Source organism: Oncorhynchus tshawytscha, linkage group LG17 (assembly GCF_018296145.1).
Source record: "Oncorhynchus tshawytscha isolate Ot180627B linkage group LG17, Otsh_v2.0, whole genome shotgun sequence".
NCBI lineage: Eukaryota > Metazoa > Chordata > Actinopteri > Salmoniformes > Salmonidae > Oncorhynchus > Oncorhynchus tshawytscha.
Genome location: NC_056445.1, coordinates 2,626,647 through 2,650,759, shown reverse-complemented (window position 1 = coordinate 2,650,759; position 24,113 = coordinate 2,626,647). Strand labels below are relative to the sequence as shown.

General features: G+C 41.4%; 1 protein-coding gene across 4 annotated transcripts in view; it reads left to right on the top strand.

The window, feature by feature from the left end:
• Positions 1–7,381: 7,381 nt before the first annotated feature.
• LOC112236852 (AP-2 complex subunit mu) overlaps positions 7,382–24,113 on the top strand; it is a 41,094-nt gene continuing 24,362 nt past the window's right edge. The window contains exons 1-2 of one of the 4 annotated variants that reach the window (XM_042300020.1): positions 7,382–7,560; positions 14,803–14,914. In XM_042300020.1, coding sequence (XP_042155954.1) covers positions 14,841–14,914 — 74 coding nt within the window. In that variant the 5' untranslated portion in view covers positions 7,382–7,560; positions 14,803–14,840. The remainder of the gene's footprint in view (positions 7,561–14,802; positions 14,915–24,113) is intronic. The other 3 variants (XM_042300021.1, XM_042300022.1, XM_042300023.1) reach the window with 3 other exon arrangements.

Genomic DNA, 24,113 nt, shown 5'->3' with positions numbered 1-24,113 from the left:
ACAAAAATCACTGAAGCTGGAGACTCATATCTCCCTCACTAACTTTAAGCACCAGCTGTCAGAGCTTAATTTGCACACACTGTACATAGACTTTTTCTATTGTGTTATTGACTGTTTTGTTTATTACATATGTAACTCTGTGTTGCACTGCTTTGCTTTATCTTGGCCTGGTTGCAGTTTTAAATGAGAACTTGTTCTCAACTAGCCTACCTGGTTAAATAAAGTTTAAATATATATATTTTTCAAATTTGAACTGTGTGACTCAACTTGATTTGTCATCTCTGTCCTTTATATCGGCATGATGCAGGTTCTGTGCATTCTGTTCTGTCTTGACCAATCAAATGAACGGAAATCACAGGTTTCGCAGGCCGGGCACAAAGCACATCATCGAGTAAAGCGAGCATAACTCTATTGTCCTCCGGTATTTATTTAGCAAACATGATAACACATCACTCCTGAAATTATTCACTGAAATAAATAAAAAACAATACTGATTACATAAATAGACTGTTTTGCTTTTTAATTGCAGTTGCATAGGCCTGTATGACGCAAACTTGCTTAAAGCAAGCTCAGCCTAGTGGGTTCTATTGTCCAATTGCAGTGTCTGTGTAAAAGGAATGTTTTAAAATATAATTAATTTTAACACAAGGTTGCTGCAGTTTGACTGTTTTCATCCTCCCTAGGGCCATTTCTTTAAAACATTGTGACCTGTTTCAAATATATCTGTATACCTAGGCGGCAGGTAGCATAGGCTAGTGGCTAAGAGTGTTGGGCCATTAAACTGAAAGATCAATGGTTCAAATCCTGAGTTGACTAGATGAAACATGTGCCCTTGAGGAAGGTACTTAACCCTAATTGCTCTGGGTAAGAGTTCCTAAAATGTAAATCTGGTCTCATTGCCCATATAAATACTTTTTTGTTTTTACAACTAATAATTCATCACTGTCAGGCCCTATAGGGTTACCTGGTTAGGAAAAGCTCAGAGCCCCAGGGTAAACAATTTGTTGGAGGCCATTTTGTAAATGACATTGTATGGCATTGAAGCTCATCTGGAAGTTAGTCATGAGTCATTGATTCTGAAGTTGAGTGGCAAGCGTGTTTTCTTTTTGTCAAGTCACAACATCTGCGACCTGAGTAGTTCTCGAGTCCAAGTCACGTGACTGGAGTCCACATCTCTGGTAAATGCACAATATTGTTTTAATGCAGATTTTAGAATATTTGCACAAAAGTCTGTCTCAAATTTGATGGAAACCTTCATGTCTTGGAGTGTGCAGTTTTGTTGTTCCTTTCATTCAAGGTTTACAAAATGCCATCTAATTTCCCCATCAATCTCTCTATGCCTATCCACTATATAAATTACAGGCTGCAAGTCAATTTACTTTCTGGTCTCATTGAAGCTGGGTCAGAAAGTCTTTCTGCCCGTCTAGACTGGTGTTTGGAGGACTACTTGTTACGCTGAGTGGAACAGGGGAACCCAAGAGCAGACTCAGACGAGGAGACTGGGATGAAGTAACCAAGGTATTTATTGAAACACGGGGAAGATGGAGTACAGGTCGGGGAGCTTGGGCGGGTTGCAGGAAACCAGGTGCGGAGGCAAGAGGGGGTGAGACAGGGTAAGCATGTTCGGAGGGGTATCCAAGGGAGTAGTAGAGTGGGGAATCCAGGACAGAGTAGCAGGATGACGAGATGTGGGACTGGAGACAGGGACCAGAGTCAGAGCAGGCAGAACTGTAGCGGAGAGGAAAACAGTGTCAGGCAAGGAAAACGGGCACAACAGGATCTAAATAGTAACAAATGGCTAGAACCGTAGACTGACTGAGCAGAGATTACGATCTGGCAGTGTGGAAGTGGCAGGGCTGAGTATTTGTAGAAGTCTTGATTATGAAACAGGTTGCAGCTGGTGGGGATCTGTTCTGACTCCAGCACACCTGTCCCTACACACACACACACACACACACACACACACACAGCGAGAGAGGGAGAGAGTACTGGGGGAGTGGCGGCAGGTCAAGGAGACACAGGATGAGCAGTAGAAGGCGTTGCAGGAACAGATGTGACACTGGCAGAAGTCTTAAAGCAACGTTCCCTTGCGTATCTGGAGAGAAGAATGTTTAGTGAATAACTTGATTGTTTCAGGAATAAAAAATACACTTTGAAGAGAAGATTTTGGGCCAACTTTTCTCTGGGCTGGCGAAGCAAAGTTTTGTCCTTGAAGACCTCTATCAAGTTATCCGTGAGTTTCCCCGAGCAGTCCGGGTTTAAAATGTAGAAGCCCTGGGCAATCTGTAGTAAAGTAGACAATTATTTTATAATATTTTATTTTACTTTGTTTTTTTGACAAACAAAAACATACATTGACAAAAACAATAGTCAACTTAACATGTACATACAGTACCAGTCAAAAGTTTGGACACGGCCTCCCGAGGGCCGCAGTGGTCTAAGGCACTGCATAGCAATGCTAGCTGTGCCAGTAAAGATTCTGGGTTCAAGTCCAGGCTTGGTCGCCGCGACCGGGAGACCCATGGGGCGGTGCACAATTGGCCCAGCGTCTTCCTTGTTAGGGGAGGGTTTGGCCGGCAGGTACGTCCTTGTCCCATTACACTAGTGACTCCTATGGTGGCCCAGGTGCAGTGCATGCTGACACGGTCGCCAGGTGTGTGGTGTTTCCTCTGACACATTGGCGCCGCTGGCTTCCGGGTTAAGTGGGCATTATGTCAAAGAAGCAGTGCGGCTTGATCAGGTTATGTTTCAGATCTTGTCATATTAGCATTGACATTAAATCATTCAAAACACCTCAAAACAAGACATGGTATCAATAACGAGCTGAAATTAGCTACTTTTGGAAAGTATTCAGACCCCTTGACTTTTTCCACAAATTTTGATACAATACAGCCTCATTGCAAAATGAATTAAATCGTTTTTTCCCCCCGTCATCAATCTACACACAATACCCCATAATGACAAAGCTACATTTAAGCACATTTATAAAAAAAAAAGCAAATGGAAATATCACATTTACATAAGTATTCAGCTTTTTATCCAGAGATGTTCAATCAGAGTCAAGTCCGGACTCTGGCTGGGCTACTCAAGGACATTCAGAGACTTGTCCCGAAGCCACTCCTGCGTTGTCTTGGCTGTATGCTTAAGGTTTTTGTCCTGTTAGAAGGTGAACTGTCGCCCCAGTCTGAGGTCCTGGGCGTTCTGGAGTAGATTTTCATCAAGGATCTCTCTGTACTTTGCTAGTCTAGTCTCCCAGTCCCTGCCGCTGAAAAACATCCCCACAGCATGATGCTGCCACCCCCATGCTTCACCGTAGGGATGGTGCCAGGTTTCCTCCAGACGTGACGCTTGGCATTCAGGCCAAAGAGTTCAATCTTGGTTTCATCAGACCAGAGAATCTTGTTAGTTATTGTCTGAGAGTCCTTTAGGTGTCAAGCGAGCTGTCATGTGCCTTTTACTGAGGAGTGGCTTCTGTCTGGCCAATCTATCATGAAGGTTGGTGGAGTGCTGCAGAGATGGGAAAACCTTCCAGAAGGATGACCATCTCCACAGAGGAACTCTGGATACAGCCAGGAAGAACTATTGGATATTAGAGCGGCGGTAACTCACCAGAAATACCAGCATTAATGTTTACATATCTTGTATTACTCATCTTATATGTATATACTGTATTCTATACTATTCTACTGTATCTTAGTCCATATCGCTCTGATATCACTCGTCCGTATAGACACTGCTCACAAAAATAAAGGGAACACTAAAATAACACAACCTAGATCTGAATGAATGAAATATTTTTATTATATACTTTTTTCTTTACATAGTTGAATGAGCTGACAACAAAATCACACAAAAATGATCAATGGAAATCAAATGTATCAACCCATGGAGGTCTGGATTTGGAGTCACATTCAAAATTAAAGTGGAAAACCACACTACAGGCTGATCCAACTTTGATGTAATGTCCTTAAAACAAGTCAAAATGAGGCTCAGTAGTGTGTGTGGCCTCCACGTGCCTGTATGACCTCCCTACAACGCCTGGGCATGCTCCTGATGAGGTGGCGGATGGTCTCCTGAGGGATCTCCTCCCAGACCTGGACTAAAGCATCCGCCAACTCCAGGACAGTCTGTGGTGCAACGTGGCGTTGGTGGATGGAGCGAGACATGATGTCCCAGATGTGCTCAATTGGATTCAGGTCTGGGGAACGGGCGGGCCAGTCCATAGCATCAATGCCTTCCTCTTGCAGGAACTGCTGACACACTCCAGGCACATGAGGTCTAGCATTGTCTTGCATTAGGAGGAACCCAGGGCCAACTGCCACAGCATATGGTCTCACAAGGGGTCTGAGGATCTCATCTCGGTACCTAATGGCAGTCAGGCTACCTCTGGCGAGCACATGGAGGGCTGTGCCGGCCCCTAAAGAAATGCCACCCCACACCATGACTGACCCACCGCCAAACTGGTCATGCTTGAGGTCATTTTTCAGGGCTCTGGCAGTGCTCCTCCTTGCACAAAGGTGGAGGTAGCGGTCCTGCTGCTGGGTTGTTGCCCTCCTACGGCCTCCTCCACGTCTCCTGATGTACTGGCCTGTGTCCTGGTAGCGCCTCCATATATATATGGATATATACTTATATATGTTGTTGTTATATATATGGATATATACATATATACTTATTGGGTATATGTTGTGTAATTTGTCAGATATTACTTGGTAGATATTACTGCACTGTCAGAGCTAGAAGCACAAGCATTTCACTACACCCGCAATAACATCTGCTAAAAACATGTACGTGACCAATAAAATTTGATTTGGAGCTCTGTCACAGTGACCATCAGGTCCTAGGTCACCTCCCTGACCAAGGCCCTTCTCCCATGATTGCTCAGTTTGCCCGGGCTTCCAGCTCTCGGAAGGGTCTTGGTGGTTCATGATTCCATGTGTTATTTCACAGTTTTGATGTCTTCACTATTATTCTACAATGTAGAAATAAAGAAAAACCCTTGAATGAGTAGGTATGTCCAAACTTTTGAATGGTATTGTATATAGGAAACATTGATTGTGTGTGTGTGTTCGAGTTCGAGAGACAGTAAGCTAGCCTAATTCTTGAAACATGTACCCTGCAATATGAAAGTGAAAATTTTCTTGATTGATCAAAGATCCTTGTATTTTTGTGTATTTTGTATTTTACAATACAATACATTTGGCCTATCCCTCAACACACACCTCTCAACTGCCTTTTTCAATTCTTGATTCTGTTTTTTTGCAGGAATCTTCTAGTTTGGATGGAATGATGGAGGAGGGAGCAAAGGGCAGGAGTATATATGTTCTCCAGCCTGCTGACTAATAAATGTAAATAGCTTATGCTTTGCTGTCTCTCTCTCTCCATTCCTGAAACATGTCAGTGACCTGATGCATGGCCTCTACAGCAGTGCTTGGCCACCCACTCAGTTACTAGTGACCTATTCTGTCACATCCCAGGGAAAGGAGAGCACAGAACCACCCCTCCCTAAATCCATAGTAATTGACAGCAAGTTGTGTGCAACATGTTGTTTTTTCTGTTTGAAACTCTGATCTTCAATGTGTATTGATTCCTACTAACCAGCTTTGTACTAGTTATGCGGATGAAAGTAAGTAGCCAAGGCTTGTGCGTGCCGGAACAGCTCATAGGGAAGGAGACTACCACAAAGGGTTCTACATGGAACCCAAAAGGGTTCTACCTGGAACCAAAAAGGGTTTACCTATGGGGACAGTAGAATAACCCTTTTTGAAACCTTTTTTCTAAGAGTGTAGTGTACTACAGCAAGTGGATCCAATTGAAATAGCATCGCTTCTCATAAAGCAGGTGCAAAATCCTTGTGTCCTGATTCAACAAACACCTCCCTTGGTGAGTCATGTAAAGTTTATCCCATTTCTCTCTTGCTCATTCTCCCTGTCACTCACTCAAACTCACACACATGTTTGTTGCAGAGAAGAGGAACAGATTTGCCAATTACACCCATTTTAACAATGTTTGTTGCAGGAATTATATGACAGACATAACTTTTGAACAAGATAATATTTTGTTTCTTTTTATTTCCTCTTTACACATACTTACATTTTTGCATTTAGCTTTATTTTAAGACTGCCAAGATGTCCTCAATTGGGGGAACCTCTGGCCGAGACAATGTCCTCAGAATTATGGAGCGCTGTGTATATAAAAAGTTGTTTGAATATTACAACATGTATTAGGATTAAGTAGAACTTCACCATTTAGAGTTAAAAATGGTCATTATCCAACTGATGCTGATCCTCAACACGAGTGCCCCTCAGGAGTGGGTGCTCAGTCCCCTGTACCGGAGCTGCTTCTACCCCCAAGCCATAAGACTCCTGAACATCTAATCAAATGGCTTCCCAGTCTATTTGCATTTCCCCTCCCCTCTTTACACCGCTGCTACTTTCTGTTATCATCTATGCATAGTCACTTCAATAACTCTACCTACATGTACATATTACCTCAATTACCTTGACTAACTGGTGCCCCCGCACATTGACTCACTATTGTTATTTTACTGCTGCTCTTTATTTACTTGTTACTTTTTTATTTCTTATTCTTGTTCCTATTTTATAAACTGCATTGTTGGTTAGGGGCTCATAAGTAAGCTTTTCACTGTAAGGTTGTATTCGGTGCATGTGACTAATAACATTTGATTTGATTTTATTACCAGGTTATGATGAGGTCTTAAATCAGCAATATGTAACTTGTAGGGCGACCCGACCAAATTCATATAGACAAGTGAGTGGTAGATCTGTTCTATGTGCTCTATTTCTATGCTTCTCATTTTTACATTTCAGTTTTTTGTCTTTTACTTTTTGTACACCACTTTCAAACAGCTAAAAATACAATATTTTTGGTTATGAACAGCATATTTAACAGCGGTTAAGATGGTACAATGATTCTCTACACAATGACTGCTTGTTTTGTCACATAAACTGAAATTAGGCTAACTATTAGAATTTTAACAACCAGGAAATGGCGGACCGATTTCTGAATATTGCATCTTTAACTATGACCAGTAGGCTTCATAATATAGCACATAGTATAGTGGGCAGAATTATGACCAGATGCAGATAGGTTACAATTATGACAAATTGGTAGTATGGTAGTTAGAAAAAAACCGTAATATTCTGGTCAAAAAAAAAACGTAAAAAAACATCATTTTTCAACCAGGTTTTTCCCACTGGGCCTGATTTTGTTTTATATAATACACAATAAAAAAAAATAGTGTGCTTTATTCCACCAAACGAAATGTATATACTAGTCTTGATAATTCTTGACAGCAACATACGACCGTTTTAATATATAAATCCAGCAGTGCTAGCTAGTAGTGGTGGGTGTTCTCACTTCCCTATATCCGCGTCAGAGTCAGGTGACAGAGAGGCTATTTGAAACGGTCGACATCTTGAATTGGAATAAGAAAGTGAAATAATACAAAACCTTGATCTTAACCATACTGTTTAAAAAGTATTGCTTTCAGGACACGTAGCAAAGTCTTGTGATCTAAACGGGCCTGTGCATCTTCAGGTGAGTTCGAGGGAGACCGCTGGGAACAGTAGCAATGCAGTACAATTTGACTGAGACGAGAGCGAACGAGTCGTGACAACCTTGCAGTACCTTGATAGCTAGCTAACAGACACATTTCGCATGCTAGCAAGTTGATTAGAAAAGGCCATTTGAAACGAAGAACAGTGTTGTGTTCAGTGATTTGGAAAAAGGGACATGGTTATAGAAATACACAATAGGACAGAATACCTTAACGGTGATAGGTACAAAAATTGATAGCTAGTTTTCGGTGATAAGCTAACGTTAGCAAATTTTCCGGTCAGGCAGACGTCTAGCTGTAGTAACGTTGGCTAGCTAATTTCAAAACCTCTTACGTCAGCTGACATTAGCAAGCTAAGTACATTGGTTTGCTCCATCCCCATCGGAATCGACGTAACAACGATATTATAACTCGTATTTCATGTGTCAGCGCCCTTTGGCACTAATGATGTTCACAGGCCATTGCAATGTCAAGTTGTCAAAATGGACACAAAACCAAATGCCTTGAAAGTAGTTACTATGGTTGACGTTAACTGCTAGGCTATTCTAGACCGCTGAAGACATGTTGGTGCATGAAATTAGTAATTTAATAGGATTTGTGTTGATACAGTTTGAATGGATGAATCATTCAATTTGATTTGTCACATGCGCCGAATACAACAGTTTACTTACGAGGTCTTTGCCAACAATGCAGATTTAAAAATGAAGAAAATGTGCAAATTATAACTGAACAAAAATATAAATGGAACAATTTCACTGAGTTACAGTTCATATAAGGAAATCAGTCAATTGAAATAAACTCATTAGGCCCTAAATCAATTGATTTCTCATATCTGGAAATACAGATAAATAAAAAAAAGGAGAGGCGTGGATCAGAAAACCAGTCAGTATCTGGTGTGACCAGTGGCGATTTTAGCATGTAAAATCTTGGTGGGGCAAACTCAAAAAAATGTTTTAGATGCATGCCAACAAAGACACAACGCAACACTAAACTATACATTCATTGCACTATAACAGCGACAAGCGGTGCCCACAAACTGTTAGGGCCTACATAAAGCTGTCCCAACAGCAGAGCTTTCTTTTCAGCACCATGGAGTTCATCCTTACCACCGCTACACCTGGCTGTCAGCGGAGCCTTATCTGGCAATGCAACAATTCATTCAGCTTTGTTTACTGCCTTAAAAAAAAACAGCTGATATGGCTGACTTTCTTAAACAAATGTGGTTTCTACTGACAATTGAGATGTACAAACTATGGCATGAGAGAACGATGAGCGGATAATAGGCATTCCATAATTTCGATTAAGACATTAAAGAGCGAACTAAGACGGGCGTAGTCAATATAACTATGTGTTCAGCACTTTTGAAATGTACAGCGACAGAATGCAGAACATGGGCTGCTCTTACAGTATTTTCACTGCACACCAAGTCAGAACCTCAGGATAAATAAATGGGGCGAACAATGAAAGCTCTTACAATATTAGATGATGACAGTTCTCAAAAACAGGTTATAGGCTACATGTGCAGCACCACCGAGTCAGAACAGTAACGTTAGGTGAAATTAAGAGGTGAAAATATACCAAATTGTTAGGGTGAGGCACATAGGCTACTAACAGCTTACTACACAACATACACTTAGTATTACTTTCTTAGCCAAAGTATACATATCTCCCTGGCATATTACATGATTTTTGCAGCAGCATATAATACATTTTTGGAATCCCCTTGGCTTGTGATGCGCTCACTTAAACATGAAGGTGGCCCACGGGTCCTTTGTGGGCACATTTTGTCATCAAACTTTGTCATCAAAGTCTGGCATTCTCTGGATATATGGTGGGAACTTAGAAAAAAACACAGCCACTCCATTGAATAGCAGGCTAGTGGTTGCTTTGCAATGCTCATTCCTTCCAAACGACTCATTGTTGAATTTGCGATTTCCAACTTATTGTGTAATCTTTATCTCCAATGGCCGATGAGCACCGATACATTTTATCTATAATTTCTCTTCATTAATTCTCTTCATATGACAAGGATAAAAAAGGATTTGCCAGTAGATTGTCGACTTGATTCATGATGATGACTGCTAGCTAAGGCTTTGAAAGATAATGTTGATTTGATCAGTCCAATCAAAACGACTGTACATATAACGTGATTTGACTGTTCAACTGTTCAACTGTTCTGCCTTATTATTATACGACCATGCTGGTCATTTATGAACATTTGAACATCTTGGCCATGTTCTGTTATAATCTCCACCCGGCACAGCCAGAAAGCCTGGTTCCTCTCTAGGTTTCTTCCTAGGGAGTTTTTCCTAGCCACCGTGCTTCTACACCTGCATTGCTTGCTGTTTGGGGTTTTAGGCTGGGTTTCTGTACAGCACTTTGAGATATCAGCTGATGTATGAAGGGCTATATAAATACATTTGATTTGATTTGACGTAATTTTATCTGTGGGCAATGACCTTGAGTCTTCTAGGAAGGGCACTTGTAATATAAGTGTATGGCAGGACCCAAAGGGCTGAAATTTTGGATGTCTACCCTTACTAAGGACTTAAACTTGGCGATGACGTAGTGTCCCCATGAGTGACAGAACACTGAGCCCATTACGGCGCAATGCTCCTATTTTCTGCTGACTCGCCACACCACCACAGAAAGCAAGGCTGAAACACCTGCATTTTGTAGCTGCCTTTCTCAAGAAAACAAAAAAAGAGACCATGTGCATGCGGCTTTATTAACTCAATTATATATATATATTTACTAGACGTCGACCGATTATGATTTTTCAACGCCAATACCGATTTATTGGAGGACAAAAAAAGCAGATACCGAATCGGGCGATTTTAAAAATGTATTTGTAATAATGACAATTACAACAATACTGAATGAACACTTTTTTAAACTTAATATAATACATCAATAAAATCAATTTAGCCTCAAATAAATAATGAAACATGTTCTATTTGGTTTAAATAATGCAAAAACAAAGTGTTGGAGAAGAAAGTAAAGTGCAATATGTGCCATGTAAGAAAGCTAACGTTTCAGTTCCTTGCTCAGAACATGAGAACATATGAAAGCTGGTGGTTCCTTTTAACATGAGTCTTCAATATTCCCGGGTAAGAAGTTTTAGGTTGTAGTTATTATAGGAATTATAGGACTATTTCCCTCTATACCATTTGTATTTCATTAACCTTTGACTATTGGATGTTCTTATAGGCACTTTAGTATTGCCAGTGTAACGGTATAGCTTTCGTCCCTCTCCTCGCTCCTCTACTGGGCTCGAACCAGCAACCCTACGACAACAGCCACCATCGAAGCAGCATTGCCCATGCAGAGCAAGGGGAACAACTACTAGAAGGCTCAGAGCGAGTGACATTTGAAATGCTATTAGCTCGCTAACTAGCTAGCAATTTCACTTCGGTTACACCAGCCTCATCTCGGGAGTTGATAGGCTTGAAGTCATAAACAGCGCAATGCTTGACGCACAACGAAGAGCTGCTTGCAAAACGCACGAAAGTGCTGTTTGAATGAATGTTTACGCGTCTGCTTCTGCCTACCACCGTAACAGGCAGTCTCCTTGTGGAGTGCAACGAGAGAGGCAGGTCGTTATGGCGTTGGACCAGTTAACTGTAAGGTTGCAAGATTGGATCCCCCGAGCTGACAAGGTGAAAATCTGTCGTTCTGCCCCTGAACGAGGCAGTTAACCCACCGTTCCTAGGCCGTCATTGAAAATAAGAATGTGTTCTTAACTGACTTGCCTAGTTATATAAAAATGTAAAAAAATTGGCGCCCAGAGAGAGCAGTCACGTGTGTTTTTGAGGCAAAAGTCCCGGGTTTGAGCCTCTGTACGAGCTGAATCGAGAGGAACAGGTACTCTAAGCAAGCAGTGTTTTTTACATAATGTCACACACACATACTTATGTACCAGCTCTGTACACAAGCTTGACTGTGTGTGGCTGGCCACATGACAACTGTTTCACTATTACTGTTGCCCATTTATAGGGAGCAGAGGCGGACAGCCCACGCTGGTTGTCATCTTATTAAGGTCTTTGCAGACTGTACGTAGGATTCATTCTTTTACAATTATCACGTCACACTGTGCGATGTTACCAAGTATGCATCTTTAGAAATAGTTTTTACATAGAAACTTTGTCTGAACTCAAAATCAAATATGCTTCCCCAAAATAACACGATAGAAAGTTTTGTTTCGAGTAATAAAATCCCATCAGGCAGCAAAATTTCAGATGTGTCATGTAAACAAGATTTATTTGGGAAATCGTTCTTGCACAGCATATAGGCTAAGCATTTAAACCAAACTTACAGTGGGGCAAAAAAGTATTTAGGCAGCCACCAATTGTGCAAGTTCTCCCACTTAAAAATATGAGAGAGGTCTGTAATTTTCATCATAGTTACACTTCAACTATGACAGACAAAATGAGAAAAAAAATCCAGAAAATCACATTGTAGGATTTTTAATGGATTTATTTGCAAATTATGGTGGAAAATAAGTATTTGGTCACCTACAAACAAGCAAGATTTCTGGCTCTCGCAGAACTTCTTCTTTAAGAGGCTCCTCTGTCCTCCACTCGTTACCTGTATTAATGGCACCTGTTTGAACTTGTTATCAGTATAAAAGACACCTGTCCACAACCTCAAACAGTCACACTCCAAACTCCACTATGGCCAAGACCAAAGAGCTGTCAAAGGACACCAGAAACAAAATTGTAGACCTGCACCAGTCTGGGAAGACTGAATCTGCAATAGGTAAGCAGCTTGGTTTGAAGAAATCAACTGTGGGAGCAATTATTAGGAAATGGAAGACATACAAGACCACTAATAATCTCCCTCGATCTGGGGCTCGGTGAGCACGCAAGGTCTCGCCCGTGGGGTCAAAATGATCACAAGAACGGTGAGCAAAAATCCCAGAACCACATTTTCAAAATATGGGGGACCTAGTGAATGACCTGCAGAGAGCTGGGACCAAAGTAACAAAGCCTACCATCAGTAACACACTACGCCGCCAGGGACTCATATCCTGCAGTGCCAGACGTGTTCCCCTGCTTAAGCCAGTACATGTCCAGGCCCGTCTGAAGTTTGCTAGAGAGCATTTGGATGATCCAGAAGAAGATTGGGAGAATGTCATATGGTCAGATTAAACCAAAATATAACTTTGTGGTAAAAAAATCAACTTGTCGTGTTTGGAGGACAAAGAATGCTGAGTTGCATCCAAAGAACACCATACCTACTGTGAAGCATGGGGGTGGAAACATCATGCTTTGGGGCTGTTTTTCTGCAAAGGGACCAGGACGATTGCTCCGTGTAAAGGAAAGAACGAATGGGGCCATGTATCGTGAGATTTTGAGTGAAAAACATCCTTCCATCAGCAAGGGCATTGAAGGTGAAACATGGCTGGGTCTTTCAGCATGACAATGATCCCAAACACACTGCCCGGGCAACGAAGGGGTGGCTTCGTAAGAAGCATTTCAAGGTCCTGGAGTGGCCTAGCCAGTCTCCAGATCTCAACCCCATAGAAAATCTTTGGAGGGAGTTGAAAGTCTGTGTTGCCCAGCAACAGCCCCAAAACATCACTGCTCTAGAGGAGATCTGCATGGAGGAATGGGCCAAAATACCAGCAACAGTGTGTGAAGACTTACAGAAAACATTTGACCTCTAACATTGCCAACAAAGGGTATATAACAAAAGTATTGAGAAAAGCTTTTGTTATTGACCAAATACTTATTTTCCACCATAATTTGCAAATAAATTCATTAAAAATCCTACAATGTGATTTTCTGGATTTTCTTTTCTCATTTTGTCTGTCAAACTTGAAGTGTACCTATGATGAAAATTACAGGCCTCTCTCATCTTTTTAAGTGGGAGAACTTCCACAATTGGTGGCTGACTAAATACTTTTTTGCCCCACTGTATATTAATCTGACTATTCACACACACTCTATGCAGGCCATTTTCCTATTTGTCATTCACCAGGATTGGCTTAACACAATAAAGGCAAAACAAATCTGATACTGGTAGGCCTACGACCGTACGTATCGGTAATTAATCGGCAGACCTAAACCCGGTCACACTGAACGAGCCAAGATGTCCGACAATCGTTTACGTCCTAAGAATTTGCCTACTACGTGGAAGTTGTCTAGGACATCAAAATCGTGACATTAGACGGCTAAAATCGTGCAGTCTGCAAAGGCCTTTAGCCAGCTCTCTGCTCTAAAGCCCATAGATGTTTTGTCTGTTTATATAAGGATCTGTTGAAAGGTGTCTTGATCTTGCCATTTTGTCAGGCTAATCGTCAATGTACTGTCTGTCAGAGGCCTAGATGAGTCATCCAATCAAGCATTATTTTCTGCTTCCTATGCTTTGACCTTGAAGTGAGAGAGACCTAAGGCCAGATCTTGTGGAACACACAGTTACACACACTAGGCTATTACGCTGACTTGCATATCTCAACCCTATCAGTCTGGCTTTATGTTTGAATAGATATGTCAAATTAGTTCTCTGGACCCTTGCAAGCTTTTGGATGTGTCCTTCTGAATATACTGAGGGGCAGAGAGGCGAACAGGGGTGGAGTGGGTCCTTCAATCTGAGCAGAGTTCAGCTCAATCATGACATGAATTGGAAATGTGCTTCCTATGGCAACTGAAGGTCAAATGAAATGGCAGATGTTTTTAATTCGTTAACAAATTTGCCTACATGACATCGCTCCTCTAAGTAGTGTTCATTAGGGCGCATAATGGAAAATGTTTTAAACTATTTGCACAAAACACATGTATCAATTATTGGCTTTTTAGGTAGGTCCCTCCCTGTTTGTATGCTTTCTTCATTTTGGGACCTAATGAACACCACCCTGATTCCCCTCCTTGTTTCTGTGTGTTAACTATAGTAGGAGCAGTAATCTGGTATAGGCCTATTTTATTGGTCTTCCTGAGGAATGGGAAGGAAGAGGATTAGTTTATCGAGGGCTTTTCCTGTTGTGTATCATGCACTTTCTTAAACTATTCCTCCTTTCCTGCCTAGTAGAATCTAGATGAATGTAGTAGGTCTCTGTGCCTCTTTAGTCAGATATGTGATTTTATTTCTGAATTCCTCCTGACTCAAGATGTTTCCAAAAGAAGCCTTTTCCCCCTCTGATTTTTATATTGTTGTCCTGACTGCTGATCACTTCCCTACTCTCTCTTTCTCTCTCTCGCTCTCTCTCTCCCTCCCCCATGCAGTCATCCTCATGGCCTGTTATGACTGAGAGGCTGCCATCATGATTGGAGGATTGTTCATCTACAACCACAAGGGGGAGGTGCTGATCTCCCGCGTCTACCGCGATGACATAGGGTAAGTCCACAGAGTAGTGGAGCACGGTATACTGAAACTTCAGTACCTTTCTATTAATATATATATATTGGGAATTCAACCCCGGTGTCCTGGCTAACACCCCTACTCTTACGATAAGTGCCATGGGCTCTTTAGTGACCACAGAGAGTCAGAACAACCATTTAATTTCCCATCCGAAAAGACAGCACCCTACACAGGGAAATGTCCCCAATCACTGCCCTGGGGCGTTGGGATATTTTTTTAGACCATAGGAATGGGTGCCTCCTACTGGCCCTCCAACACCACTTCCAGCAGCGTCTGGTTTCCCATCCCCTTTATAGCGCAAGGGCAAAGTGCCTGCTCCTCTTAGTCATGCCATTGCTAGGTTGTGTGGGCTGCATTGTTAGCTCACCACCCATGCTGCACAAACACTTGAATAATGGAAGATGTAGAAAAGTTGAAACTGTTAATTACTGTTTGCAAAACAATGTCCATACAGGCTAGAACACTTTTACAATGCAAGACTATACTGGTAGCTTCCTGCTTTAATTGTAGGCTTACTTTCCTTGCTAGCTTACAGCTGAATTCACTAACCTAGTATATTGTTTGTGATAACGCAAAATATACTGATTTCAAAGCTAATTGTCACCAAAAACATTGTTAATAAACTTTTTCAAAAACTCATTCACTTCTTCGTCTCCCTCACCTCCCGCCTGGTTTCCAATAGATTCCATAGCCACATTCTGCCTTGTGAAGGACGTCATTACTTTCTTAGAGACAACGCAAACTTTTATAAAAGAAGAGCTTGCTGCTTCTATGCAAATGTTGATCAGTACAATAAAATAATGTTCTCCTAGCAGTTGCCAATCAAATAAGTCCTAAATGGAAGGAAGGGATTGTTTGTCGTTTGTAGCCCCACGAAATCGGCTCAAACAAGCTCCATAACTCGATGCATGCATAGACTCCTATTGAATAATATGCATTTACCTGTATTATGAATAGACCTAGGCAACATCTTGATTTACCCAGTTTATCAGTAGATACATCAAATAAATGACCATTATGTTATTTAGTAGTTAGATTGGTAAAATTGGTAATGTATGGTAGTAATATAAAGAAATAGTAAGAGAAGCTTAGGGCTAGCCCCAGAAAGATAGAGATATGCTGACAGCATGCTACGACACCGACAGGCATTTCTTTACACTTGTCAGATAGGCTACTGCGTCTGCTTTACAGATATATGCGTACAGACGGAGGCTAATTCGTTCATTTTCTTTCCAAATATCTTTTTTTAATGATAAGCATTATATTGTTAGATTATAGCAGTAACTCTGGTAGGCCTGAACGGGTCTTCCTCACCTCAAGTTCAACTGTCAGAGTCAGTGGGCCCCGGCACTCCAACTGTCTTCATATCATAGGCCTGCAGTAGGGCTATAGACTAATTATAGCCACACCAGACAAATCCGTCACAAAAGTTTCAAACTTTATTAGGGTAATATCAAAAGTAAGTCAAGTCCATTGTTTATAGGGACAATACAAGCAGACTATATTGCAGCAAACACAACATTACATATGGAACTCAATTTGGCAAAAAATAATGTCTTAACAGAATGGTTTAAAACAAGTTATACACTGAGTACAAAACATTAGGAACACCTTCCTAATATTGCATTCCATCCGCTTTTGCCCTCAGAACAGCTTCAATTCGTCAGGGCATGGACCCTACAAGGTGTTGAAAGCGTTCTACAGGGATGCTGGCCCATGTTGACTACAATGCTTTCCACAGTTGTGTCAAGTTGGCTGGATGTCCTTTGAGTGGTGGACCATTCTTGATACACACGGGAAACTGTTGAGCGTAGAAAAAGCTAGCAGCGCTGCAGTTCTTGACACACTCAAACCGGTGCACCTGGCACCTACAGTGGTTCCTCCTTTAAAAGCTTTGAGCTTACACCGCGGGACTTAGAGGTACCCAGTGTCACGGCTTCATTGCTCCAGACCACCACAAGGGGGAGTTAGAGCACTCATTATGCATTTGGGTCCCTAGGTTTTCATATGACCAATCATATCGAGTGGTTCCAATGACGAATTTGACGTTATGCCACCCGTCGCTGGTGACTTTTCTTCAGCAAAGATGACTGACAAAACATTACGGTGGAAGCAAATGTAAGTAATTATAACGTCATAACAAGTCAAGCAAAAAATGTACAATTGAGAGGAATATGTTAGTTAACTTCTTGGTGACAGGGGGCAGTATTTTCACATCCGGATGAAAAGCATGCCCAAATTCAACTGCCTGCTACTCATCCCCAGAAGATAGGATATGCATATTATTAGTAGATTTGGATAGAAAACACTCTGACGTTTCTAAAACTGTTTGAATCATGTCTGTGAGAAAACAGAACTTATTTAGCAGGCAAAACCCTGAGGGACAAACCATTCTGATTTTTTTTTGGGGGGGGGGGTCACTCTTTTCAATGAGGTTTCATTGGGAATCCAGATTTCTAAGGGACCTTCTTGCAGTTCCGACCGCTTCCACTGGATGTCACCAGTCTTTAGAAATTGGTTGAGGTTTTTCCTTTGTGTAGTGAAGAAGTAGCCCTGTTCAAAACGAGGGTCACTTCAAGTGTACTGTTAGATAGAGGCGTCAGTTTGTTTTCCTCCTGTATTGAACACAGATCATCCCGTCTTCAATTTTATGGATTATTTACGTAAAAAAATACCTAAAGTTGTATTACAAAGGTAGTTTGAAATGTTTTGGTAACGTTTACAGGTAACCTTTGAGATATTTTGTAGTCACATTGCTCAAGTTGGAACCAGTGTTTTTCTGGATCAAATGCGGCAAATAAATTGACATTTTGGATATATATCGACTGAATTAATCGAACAAAGGGACCATTTGTGATGTTTATGGAACATATTGGAGTGCCAACAAAAAAGGTCGTCAAAGGTACGGCATGATTTATATTTTTATTTCTGCAGGGTTGAAATATGTTTTCTCTCTTTGTTTACGGAGGTGCTACCCTCAGATAATAGCATTGTTTGCTTTCGCTGAAAAGCCTTTTTGAAATCTGACATGTTGGCTTGATTCACAACAAGTGTAGCTTTAATTTGGTATTTTACATGTGTGATTTCATGAAAGTTTGATTTTTATAGTAATTTATTTGAATTTGGCGCTCTGCATTTTCACTGGCTTTTGGCCAGGTGGGACGCATATCCCAGAGAGGTTATTAATGTAGAGACAAACGTTTGTGCATATTATTTTGTCATAAAGTTAATTTGCGAAAATCGCTACATTAGCAAGCTAGCTAGTGTTAGGAGATGCAGCTGAAGTAACATACAGTTGAAGTCGGAAGTTTACATACACCTTAGCCAAATACATTTAAACTCAGTTTTTCACAGTTCCTGACAGTTAATCCTAGTAAAAACTCCCTGTCTTAGGTCAGTTAGGCTCACCACTTTATTTTAAGAACATGAAATGTCAGAATAATAGTAGAGTGATTTATTTCAGCCTTTTATTTATTTCATCACATTCCCAGTGGGTCAGAAGTTTACTTACACTCAATTAGTATTTGGTAGCATTGCCTTTAAATTGTTTAACTTGGGTCAAATGTTTCAGGTAGCCTTCCACAAGCTTCCCACAATAAGTTGGGTGAATTTTGGCCCATTCCTCCTGACAGAGCTGGTGTAACTGAGTCAGGTTTGTAGGCCTCCTTGCTCTCTCACACTTTTTCAGTTCTGCCCAAACATTGTCTATAGGATTGAGGTCAGGGCTTTGTGATGGCCCCTCCAATACCTTGACTTTGTTGTTCTTAAGCCATTTTGCCACAACTTTGGAAGTATGCTTGGGGTCATTGTCCATTTGGAAGACCCATTTGCAACCAAGATTTAACTTCCTGACTGATGTCTTGAGATGTTGCTTCAATATATCAACATCATTTTCCTAACTCATGATGCCAGCAAAACACCCCCACAACATGATGCTGCCATCCCCATGCTTCACGGTTGGGATGGTGTTCTTCGGCTTGGAAGCATCCCCCTTTTCATCCAAACACAACAATGGTCACTATGGCCAAACAAAATTTTTCTTTCATCAGACCAGAGGACATTTCTCCAAAAAGTATGATCTTTGTCCCCATGTACAGTTGCAAACCGTAGTCTGGCTTTTGTATGGCGGTTTTGTAGCAGTGGTTTCTTCCTTGCTGAGCGGCCTTTCAGGTCATGTCGATATAGGACTCATTTTACTGTGGATATACAGTGGGGCAAAAAAGTATTTAGTCAGCAACCAATTGTGCAAGTTCTCCCACTTAAAAAGATGAGAGGCCTGTAATTTTCATCATAGATACACTTCAACTATGACAGACAAAATGAGGGGGAAAAAATCCAGAAAATCACATTGTAGGATTTTTAATGAATTTATTTGCAAATTATGGTGGAAAATAAGTATTTGGTCAATAACAAACAAGCAAGATTTCTGGCTCTCACAGACCTGTAACTTCTTCTTTAACCTCTAGCGACGAGCAATCCCGTATCCGGGAGTGTAATCATAGCCTCAAGCTCATTACCATAATGCAACGTTTCCTATTCATAAAAATCGCAAATCAAATGAATTAAATATATTCAAACACAAGCTTAGCCTTTTGTTAACAGCACTGTCATCTCAGATTTTCAAAATATGCTTTTCAACCAAAGCTACACAAGCATTTGTGTAAGAGTATTGATAGCCTAGCATAGCATTAAGCCTAGCATTCAGCAGGCAACATTTTCACAAAAACAAGAAAAGCATTCAAATAAAATAATTTACCTTTGAAGAACTTCAGATGTTTTCAATGACGAGACTCTTAGTTAGATAGCAAATGTTCATTTTTTCCAAAAATATTATTTGTGTAGACGAAATAGCTCCGTTTTGTTCATCACGTTTGGCTAAGAAAAAGACCGGAAAATGCAGTCACTTACAACGCCAAACTTTTTTCTCCAAATTAGCTCCATAATATCGACAGAAACATGGCAAACGTTGTTTAGAATCCTCAAGGTGTTTTTCACATATCTATTCGATAATCTCAGTGGTGGCAGTTGGCTTCTCATCAGAAGCAAACGGAAAAATACTGCAGCTGGAGATTACGCAATAATTGCGACGGAGGACACCAAGCGACCACCTGGTAAATGTAGTCTCTTATGGTCAATCTTCCAATGATATGAATACAAATACGTCACAATGCTGTCGACACCTTGGGGAAGCGACAGAAAGCCTAAGCTCATTCGTGGCCCATTCGCAGCCATATAAGGAGTCATTGGCATGAGGCGGTTTCAAAAAATGCGGCTCTTCCTGATTGGATTTTTATCTGAGTTTTTTTTCTGTAACATCAGTTCGGTGGCACTCACAGACAATATCTTTACAGTTTTGGAAACGTCGGTGTTTTCTTTCCAAAGCTGTCAATTATATGCATAGTCGAGCATCTTTTCGTGACAAAATATCTTGTTTAAAACGGGAATGTTTTTCATCCAAAAATTAAAATAGCGTCCCCTATATCCAAGAAGTTAAGACTCCTCTGTCCTCCACTCGTTACCTGTATTAATGGCACCTGTTTGAACTTGTTATCAGTATAAAAGACACCTGTCCACAACCTCAAACAGTCACACTCCAAACTCCACTATGGCCAAGACCAAAGAGCTGTCAAAGGACACCAGAAACAAAATTGTAGACCTGCACCAGTCTGGGAAGACTGAATCTGCAATAGGTAAGCAGCTTGGTTTGAAGAAATCACTGTGGGAGCAATTATTAGGAAATGGAAGACATACAAGACCATTGATAATCTCCCTCGATCTGGGGCTCCACGCAAGATCTCACCCCGTGGGGTCAAAATGATCACAAGAACGGTGAGCAAAAATCCCAGAACCACACGGGGGGACCTAGTGAATGACCTGCAGAGAGCTGGGACCAAAGTAACAAAGCCTACCATCAGTAACACACTACGCCATGCGTCCTCCGAAACACAACCCAACCAAGCCGCACTGCTTAACACAGCGCGCATCCAACCCAGAAGCAAGTCGCACCAATGTGTCGGAGGAAACACCGTGCACCTCGCGACCTGGTCAGTGCGCACTGCGTCCATCCCACCACAGGAGTCGCTAGTGCGCGATGAGACAAGGATATACCTACCGGCCAAACCCTCCCTAACCCGGACGACGCTAGGCCAATTGTGCGTCGCCCCATGGACCATCCCGGTCGCGGCCGGCTGTGACACAGCCTGGGCTCGAACCCAGAGTCTCTGGTGGCACAGCTAGCACTGGGACGCTATGCAGTGCCTTAGACCAGTGCGCCACCCGGGAGGCCTGAACAATTATTTTTGATTGTAATGTAAAATGTTTTGCTCTTGACAAAAAGACATAAGTGTACCTCCACAAAATATAACAATTTGCCCGTGAATAACCAGGCCTTCATACAAACTTGCTATGCAGAATTCTTGACGCACAACCGAAGGTGCTGCCATATCCTGCCAGCATGCCCACAAGCAAGCCACTCGGGTGGAGAATGACGCGCAAAAGAGGGCGAGGAACGAGATGGGAGTAACATCAGTTTGTTGCAAGTTGGAGAGGGGGGATAATAGCTTAACAATAGACCCTTCAACCTTTACTAAAGAATAGTCTAAGAGCCGAGCTAGGTGTGAAAACCCCCCGTCCTTTCACAGACCAGATTTGCCCTAACGACCAAGGGGGAGTTAGTGCACTGATTATTCTTTTGGGTCCCAATGCACGACTGTGTCTCTAACTGACAATGCATGGGCATTTTAAACCAAATAATAAACTGATAATTGTGCACGAGTTCAAATGAAACAAGCAGGGAGCAGGTTTCCCGATAGCGCACAGGACATCGACTGTGCACAAAGCATGCTCAAGCCGCAGAGTCGATAGAGCGCATCCTCACAGTAGCTTGCTACTCAATGTAATAAAGTAATGACTGTTCAATTAAGTTACCTTACACGTTATGTTGGATGACAATTTGTTAGCTACGCTGTCCTTGCGAACCACATAGCATATCATTACAGCAGTATATACCGGTATGTTAGCTAGCTACCTAACGTTAGTAGTTATACATCAAACTTGCCAGTACATTAACTACAGGCTATCTAACTAACCAACGTTTATTGACTTGATTATTCCCGGCATTGTTAGCTTAGCTAAATAGTATAGTCGTTGTGTGTTCGCAATGGACATTTGGGTACTTTCGTAAATCCGCTCTGGCTATCTACTCCGATTTCAGAGCACTCTCGTCTGGGTGTACCAGAGTGCAGAATAAATCATTTACGAGCGCTTGACACCCGTTGAAAATGGCTGGAGTCAGTAAACGTCGGCAAAAAAATCAGAATTAAATTGTTTCCAGCCGCACAGTTAGTCACCAATGCTCTGGTTAACACAAAAACTGCCAAACCAGCTCTGCTAGGGCGAGTAAAATGGTCAGGGTTGTCTGCAGGGTAGCCTAGTGGTTAGAGCGCCAATGTCATCTTGGGTGCTTGACTGCCGTTGTAAGGCCAGAACGCTCAAATCAACCCTACTCCTCGGCCCGAATGTCCAGTGTGCGCTCCGAGAATTTACAAACGGACAATCTGACAGCGCTCTGAATTTATGAGCGCAGGCACTCCAGATTGAATTTAACTAGGCAAGTCAGTTAAGAACAAATATGTATTTACAAGGACAGCCTACTCCTTCCTCCCTGTCAGGGGAATTGAACCCCGGTCTTCCGCGTGCCCTGACCGCACGACACAGGGATTCTTAGCTAAATATTGTACTGTACTGCCCAACGTCACGTTGTACATATTTTACATTCCATCCTCACGGAAACGTTTTGTTTGGAATAGAAACACTATAATGTTAATTGAATTAATTAAGCAAGTACCAGTCAAAAGTTTGGACACCTACTAATTCCAGAATTTGTCTTTTATTTTTTACTATTTTCTACATTGTAGAATAATAGTGAAGACATCACAGCTATGAAATAACAAATGGAATCAGTTAAGAACAAATTCTTATTTTCCAGGACAGCCTACTCCTTCCTCCCTGTCGGGGAATTGAACCCCGGTCTCCCATGTGCCCGAATTCTGTAATACAGACATGGCCTGCTCTCCCTTATGTAAGGAATTAGGCACTTGCCCATGTTTACTGCAGTATGTATTGTAGGCTATGTTTACTTGTCAGACTGCACAGTAGCCTAATAAACAAGTGCAGGTTGCTTATATCTTCAAAATGCTTTATTATCCAAATGTAAAAGCATATACTGTACAGTACTGTATTTCGTCATCAGCATCTTTATGCTTTCGTTATAAAATAATTATAAATACTCTTTCAAAATCCAGATGTTGATTTAGTTATGGATCCATAACAAATTACTATGTGAATAAATATCACTGATTTTACAGAAATATTGGAACAAAGTTGTCTAATGAAGGCAAACAATTTAGAATCCTCCAATACTGTAGCCTACTCCTGATCGTCACGTTGTACAGCGCCATATTTTCCATTCCATCCTAGCAGAAACCCTGAGGGTTTCATTTTTCTCAGAATAGAAACACCATGGTATTAATCAATTTCTTAAAGCCAAATTTCTTAAAATCAATCCCATATACTATGTAATTATATGTAATTACAAGGAAGGTTTTAAATTCTCTGGTAATGCCAATATGGAAGACTATCAAATGCTTCTCAAATATGCCCTCTGGTGGTCAAACTAGCAATAACTTGCAATAACAGAAGAAATGTCTGAGAATTAAATAACCTGCTACAGAATGCTGCAGCAGCACGCAAGGTGTGCTGCAGTATGACAACTTTTAAGGAGCAACCACTGGACTACCATACTCTGGTCAAAGGCACTTAAATATTTACTTGCCCATTCACCCTCTGGATGGCACACACACAATCCATGTCTCGAGGCTTAAAAATCCTTTAACATGTCTCTTCCCCTTCATCTACACCAGTGGTCACCAACCTTTTTTGAGTCAATCACTTTTTGAGTCCTCCGTTGACACTGACTAAAAGGGGACACTGCCTTCTAGCTGATGGCAACTCGAGTCGCACCGCATTATTTCTGCGTCATGCACAAATTCATGTTGTTACTCCTATGACCAGAGAAAGTTAAATATTCCTTAATATAAAAAAGGCCCAAGCTGCTAATAACAACAATAGATACACTTTCCTACTCATTCATTGTAAAATGGGCACACGTTGCCTA